The sequence below is a fragment of the Stylophora pistillata genome, chromosome 2, assembly GCF_964205215.1.
Source record: "Stylophora pistillata chromosome 2, jaStyPist1.2, whole genome shotgun sequence".
In the NCBI taxonomy this organism is placed as follows: domain Eukaryota; kingdom Metazoa; phylum Cnidaria; class Anthozoa; order Scleractinia; family Pocilloporidae; genus Stylophora; species Stylophora pistillata.
The window spans coordinates 56,923,011-56,929,716 of record NC_142520.1 but is presented as its reverse complement, the minus strand read 5'-3'; the positions used below and the strand labels follow the sequence as shown (position 1 = coordinate 56,929,716).

Here is a 6,706-nt window from a genome sequence, read left to right as displayed (position 1 = left end):
ATCAAGAGCTTCTTTAGAAGCTAGATGCGAGGTTATAAGGTTACGCTTCGTCAATCGAAGATTTGTTTGATTTAACTTTCGTATTGAAGTACAACCGGTTTTTTTCCACGCAAACTCGCCTTGACATTTCAGCAATTATTCGCGCGAAGCCTGGGTGAAAAGAAATATGATGCGGCAAAATACCCTTGAAAACGAGGGGACAGTTTTTGGTTAAGATGTAGATATTCATCCAGTTTGTGTGTATATTTGTTATATGTGAAGTATAAAAACGAGATAAAACAACCGGAAAAACCGATACATGTTAACGAAACTTTCAACTGTTTTTTAAGTTATTTACCAAACAAGTCTATGATGTTGGCCAAGTTTTTATCAACCTATAAATTGATAATTATGAGCCTAGCCGAGACTGTTTATCGATAAAAGAGTCTGCGAAGGAACAGCTCTTGTTCTATTATCTTTGTTTGTGGTAAGCATCGTTTTTTTGTCCGTGTGGACGTGATAAACGCGTAAATTTTAAAGCACTGACATCGCTAGCCTGCCATCTTTTCGAAAACTCTCCTTTTAGGTAAAATCTGTGTTTTTCAGTGTTCGGCGGTTGCGTGAAAGACCCCCCCAAAAAACGGAAGTCGTTGACGGCAGAATTTCTAAGCTCGTTTTTATACGCGATTGGCGCTCGAATTCAGCACGTGTTAGTTTTAACTACTTCATTAAGAGAGACGTTGATCCCACGTGGAGGTAATTACAACTGCAATTTGCAGACATCAAAGACCTTGCCATGGGACCAGTAAAGTAAAATGGCGCCTTGATTTCTAGCGCGCGTGAATGATATTGTACATCCGAACAAACACTATACCTTCTCGCCCTTTTGGGAGTCTTGACATTTTTTTTATTTCCCTAGGCGCCAACTAATTTATTGATAAGTTACAGGTATTTTGTTTAGTTCGTATCACCATTTTAATAATTCTGTTCGTCTTAGAATTGACGTGTTCAAGAGTTGACTTAAAACAAGTGAAAAATTAATTTGCATTCGCTTGGAAGGTTTAGGGGTTTTATTCTCTTGTTTTCATTAGTGCATTTTATTGCCCTAAATGATCGTCAGCGTTGTTTTAAACAATGTCAATTAAACAAAGGAAAATTCAGTTGATTGTAACAATTTTAGTTTGGAAAAGATGCATGTAAAAATTATGATCGTGTTTTCTACTCTGTTACTGGGCTCTGGAAAGAGAATTTAGCCAGCGTTGCCCAGTTCTAAGATGTTTCATGAAGTCGCATGAAATCCAGACGAATTTTGTTTTCAATGTAACTTTTTCGATGATAAAAAGTTTTACAATTTAGCTCCCATAAAAAATTTTTTAATGTTCATTAAATTGTAAACAGGATGTGGGAATTCTAGTTTTAAACCAAAATACTGTGGTTTTACTTTCTTAATGGACCTTTCAAACTTTGTTCGGATTTCAGTTAAAAACCTGAAATATTTTTGTTCCTGTTGAAATTCACAGCTGACAATCAAATCACAGCTCATCTCTTTGGATCTGTTTTATTCCGAGTTATTAATTCAAAGTTGCTAAGAAACAAAGTCAGGAATGAAATATCGTTAAATAAGCGGCCATTGTTTAGTATATTCTATTACTTCACCACGTGGTTTTATTTCGTGAACGCACGTAAAGTAAACTGAGTTTCAAAAATGATCGGGGTTACTTCTCTTTCGCTCTATCTTTAAAAACTGGTTAATAGAGATTACTCTCCTGCATTTTGCAACCTGTTATTATTCAAGCCTGGAGCTCTCTGAGCAGGATCTTGGATCAAACCGTGATCACAGGTCGCATATTGTTTAAGATACCAATCGTGATTTATTCAGATTACGAGACCGACCCAAAAACAACTATTAGTTTCAATTTATATCCTTGAAAACTGCCGCTTATTAAAAGTCTGCAGTTCTGAACCAAACCAACGTGATTCCCGTTGATATAATTGCTGCCTTTTTGGCCTATATTTTGTGTTTCCTAACTGTCCTATTCATAATCCTACACGTGGTCTACAGACAAAGGGCGCCTAATTTAAGCAGTTTTCAAATTGAGGCACTTTGATAAGTCTTCTCAATTGTCGCTTGCAACGAATCGCTAAAAAATGAAAAATAAAACCGTTTTCCTTCTATGATTTCGCCGCGATTTTAGTGATTAGGTACTTTTGATAAAGCCGTGCAGTTTACTTGGGGTAAATTTTGTGGTATTGTACGCGAATTAACCAACAGACCAAGCCTACTTATGTTACAAAACAATTACCCGTTAGTTCTGTTTGTTTTGGTCTGTGGGATTCGATGTGGCAACTGCTTGCGAGACCTATGGCGCGCAAAAAGGAAAAAGAGGAAGAAACAGGTTACACTGTCTGTTTCTTGTCCGTGGCTAGCAACGAAGAACAGACGTTGAAAATCATGGTTTAGTTAAAAAAACCAAAATAAAATCCATCACAGCTTCTTTTAAAACAACTTTTTATAATTGAATCTATTTTAATAATGTATTGACACGGGTACAGCTGTACAGAATAATACAGATACTTTCATTAATACAAGCTGTTGCATTTTACTTAGAGTCAAATGAATGCAGTAGTATAAAAGAATTTAAAAATTGCAATCAACTTTTGCTTCTTTTTTTTTTTTTCATAGAAAAAGAGATGAAAACTTAAGGGTATCTACAATTTTGTTTTTTTTTTACACAGATAGAAAGTTCTCTAATTTTGATTAATCGTGAGCAAAGTCTTGGAATCCTTTCAGGTATACGTCCAGCTCTGAGCTTTTAATACCATAGTGATCCCCCATCTGCGGAACGATATAAAGAGGAAATTAGACCTTATTTCATCTTAATGGAACTGGCTAAATCGAGAAGGTCTTAGACAAAAATACGAATTGAGTTAACTAATAAACTCCATGGAAGAGAACTCATTGTTTTGGATTGTAACTGCGGAGTGAATTTACCTGAAATTGATCCAGGGTTTTGGGAACGACAATGGTAACTGCTTGGTCGTGCATTAGGACGCTAGGAGTTCCGCTTCGATTTGGCGTAATGGCTGCTGCTACTTCCACTTGTGGAAGCTGCCCCGCTAACATCGCAGCAGACTGCGAGCCTTTCAAGTAGCAACTTAACATAGCTATGTAGTCGATAGCCATTCGTAGCACTTCAATTTTGGAAAGTTTCTGTGGGTTTTGATCAACACATGGGACCTTCTTCCGTAACAGTTCTAAAGCATTGTTCAAAACATGTCGCCGTTTTCGTTCTCTGGCGCTTGCTTTCAACCGTCTACTTCGATCCAGCTGAGCCCATTTCCGATATCTTGAGGTATCTGCTGCATTGACTTCCTTACTTGTGGGAACAAGCTGATCGCTTTCGTTGTTTTCTTCTTTTGTCATATTTTTTGCTGCACAAATGCTCCGCTTCACAGATGCTTTCTTTTCTTCCCGGTTCTAGTTGCTGGTTCCTTCGCCTCTCACTGGCTCCTCGCCTATTGTTGCCTGTAACTCATCTTTCTATGACTTTTCTTTACAGCACGCGTGTATGAGGTGGTTTTTACATAACAATGCGTGCACACGCTTACCGCGATGCGCGTGCTCCGCCACAAAGCTTTTTGTAGCGGTGTCAATCAACCAAATTGATGTAGATTCTGACATTGAATGGGCTCTGTGGATCACAGATCTCGAGATCACATCTATTTGAAGCTTTAATATGATTTTAAGCGGGCGGAATTAATTGCATAAAAGAACGCAATTAGAAATAAAGCTTTGCTAAAATTACATTCGCTGCGGATGTATGATTTGCTACTTTTTCTTGGCCCAGCAATTGATGTAATATAGCACGAATTCGAGTCATTTGATTACTTCATTTACTTTCAACTTTTATTGAAACACAAACTGAGCTGAAACAGTATCATTTCTCTTAAGTGTAGCTTAGTATTTTTCCCAATTTATGAAGTGAGAGACTTGGAAGTAAACTTGAATTTGTTTGAAACTTTTCCCGTGTATTGATTGATCAATATACTAATTTGTTTTCAAACTATTTGGCTCTGTTTTGCCACAAAAACAATGGTCGTTTAGTAGTTCTTAAACAGTTCTACATTTGAAAAATGCAGAATGGAATTGATTTAAACTTCTCTCAATCGCTCTCGCCCTTCGCGATATTTATTAAAAGGAGTTGTATTGACAATTTTGGAGAACTTTCCATCCTTTGAAGGCTGTATATTCTGTATAATTTCTGTATAATTCTGTACAAACTCTCGGTTATATATTCTGTATAATTTCTTTGTCCGAGTGCGCTTTGTGCGAGCTTCCCAAAATTAACAGTTGATAAACTCCACGTGTTCCAATGACAAGTTCGCAATGATATGGGTTCATCAACTGATACGATTATTTACGTAAACAATCGGCATTTCTGTGACATTAATATGAAGTCTCCTCATATCTTTAACGCGTCCAAACTAAACACGCCATGAACATAGATAAACTACAGGTTAACCCCTAATGCCTTCTAGGAGTCAATCAATAATAAGCATTTCAATTATCTTTAGAAACAAATGAAGATGATTATCGTGTGGATGACGTGGTCTCAATTTAGAGCCAAGTTCTCAGGAGTAGCCTAAAGAGAATATTTAGTCATCACTTCAGAGAATTCGTGTTTAAGTCATAGGACAAGGCGTTTGTTTAAAATTTTTACACGACACTTTGATAAATATTTTTCCTTTCTAAGGGGGTGCTCTCGCCGAGCAAGCTCTGAACTAGTTATCTTAGAACAAACAGAACTCGCACCTCACTTTTCCGTGATTTTTTCTCTAACAGAATTACCATTTTGTGGAATAGTATTCCTGATGACATCAAGTTAGCTACTTTCCCGGGACCCGTTTCTCGAAAGTCCCGGTAACTTAGCGGGCCCAATAAAGCTGTTCTGTTTTCATTCAAGATAGGGATTTCAAATTTTTGAAAATGGCACAAAAAACTTTCAGCTAAAGAAACAAAAAGGACTGGTTTAGGTGTCAGAGCCTGCTTCTCTATCCTTTAAAATTTTGATTTTAAAACATGGCTTCGGGCCCGTTAAGTTACCGGGACTTTCGAGAAACTGGACCCCTTTAAGCGCAAGCTCAAATCTTTTTTTCTTCTGGCGTTTGCATTGTGTTTTTGGTGGGGAAAATATTCGCTCGTACAAGATTATTTGCCCAAAATGCAGAAGAGTAAATTTAAGAAGCGCATGTTCTTGTTAATATGCTTTTATTTAATCATATATATGTTTTGTTTTTAAGTTTATGGGGTTGGGTAAGGTGTTTGAACCTTGTGGGGGATGCTATATCCTTTTGTTCTAACACCTGTATATTTTCTATATGTACAAATCTTGAAATAAATAAATAAATGATAATTAAAAGACGAACCCAGTCTTAAAACCTACATCAAGGGATAATGCGAAAAGAAATAATGGTAAAGTTTTCGTGTCACAGTATATTGAAACTTTGTTTCGATAGGACAGGCCATTACTGTATCTTTTAGGTTTGTAATCACTTCGGCGCTTCGCCGTTGTCGAGGCTCCGTAGCGCATGCGTGAGTGTTTTTCACATGTACATGAAGGCTTCGAGTAAAGCATGCGGAAACATTGTGAAAAGGATAAAATTGTTCACATGCTTTTGAAGTGCTTTTCACATGCCTGTCGCTCAGTTAATTTTACATTCATATGAAATTTTCAAGATAGATAATTGAGGAGACCTGTATGGAGAATATGATTAGATTTTGCTGTTATCAGCGCCTGGGACATGCGCATATGGCCTCTTGTTGAAGTTGAGTTTCCTTCGACCTCCCATATGTTTGGAAGACATGTCGCGCAAACGTTCTGCCCTGACCAGTTTTGGATTTGTATGTTAATCTCTCCTTCGACCAGAATGAATAGCTTTAACTTAAGGCAAAATGTACAATTGTTTGGTTCAGGATTATATGTAATATTTTCCAAAAACTCCACCAATTTAGCCTTATTAATCCTGATCAAAAGATTCTCGTTAAAAATAAAGGATGTGGTCTAACTGTCGGCTTTCTTCAGGACAACTACGTTTTCTATCTAACGTGGTCAATTCATTCTACTCGATATAAAGCTGACGTCGACATTCCTGTAAAAATTGTTTTCTCGTGTAGTGTGCCTCATCTTTGAGCCCGCGCGTTCCTGAGCCTCTTTAGATGTATGTATGGTTGTTTTCACTCTGGAAACGGTTAAAAAATTTTCTGTTCACACTCTAAGTCGACCGCAGTGTTTTTTGTCTTCACTGTAACTAAATCCGGCGACAGAATGGTTGAGTGATGTATATTTGGGCATGTGCCTCAATAAGGATCCAGTTATCTCTCCAAAAAGTGCAAATAGCAGTTACCTTCGCCTGTTCGAAAATTTCCGTCTTAAGATGTGTTTCCGTCCACATTGAAATTCAAAGCCGGCGTTTTCAAATGTATCGACTTTGAAGGGAGCTTTTTCTCAGTATTTTCGAAAAGCTTCAGTTTTGGTGGACAAGATATCATACTTAGTAAGTAAGTAAGTAAGTAAGTGGACTTTATTTAGCCAGGGTGGCCCATACAGCAACGAGGCTGATATCCAGAGGGGCCCTGGAGTAAAAAAATTACAATAGTTAAGAATACAAGACATCTTGATAGCTGAAAATACAGGATAAAATTTAAAAATATTAGGGTGGACAAAAA

At 37.3% G+C, this 6,706-nt stretch overlaps 1 protein-coding gene across 1 annotated transcript; it reads right to left on the bottom strand.

Moving 5' to 3' along the window:
• Window positions 1-2,500: 2,500 nt before the first annotated feature.
• Window positions 2,501-3,539, bottom strand: LOC111337612 (uncharacterized). Its single transcript, XM_022943948.2, has 2 exons — window positions 2,972-3,539; window positions 2,501-2,815 (listed from the first exon to the last, which is right to left on the bottom strand). The coding sequence occupies exons 1-2, from the start codon at window positions 3,401-3,403 to the stop codon at window positions 2,738-2,740; spliced, it is 510 nt and encodes a 169-aa protein (XP_022799683.1). The 5' UTR covers window positions 3,404-3,539; the 3' UTR covers window positions 2,501-2,737.
• Window positions 3,540-6,706: the final 3,167 nt, after the last annotated feature.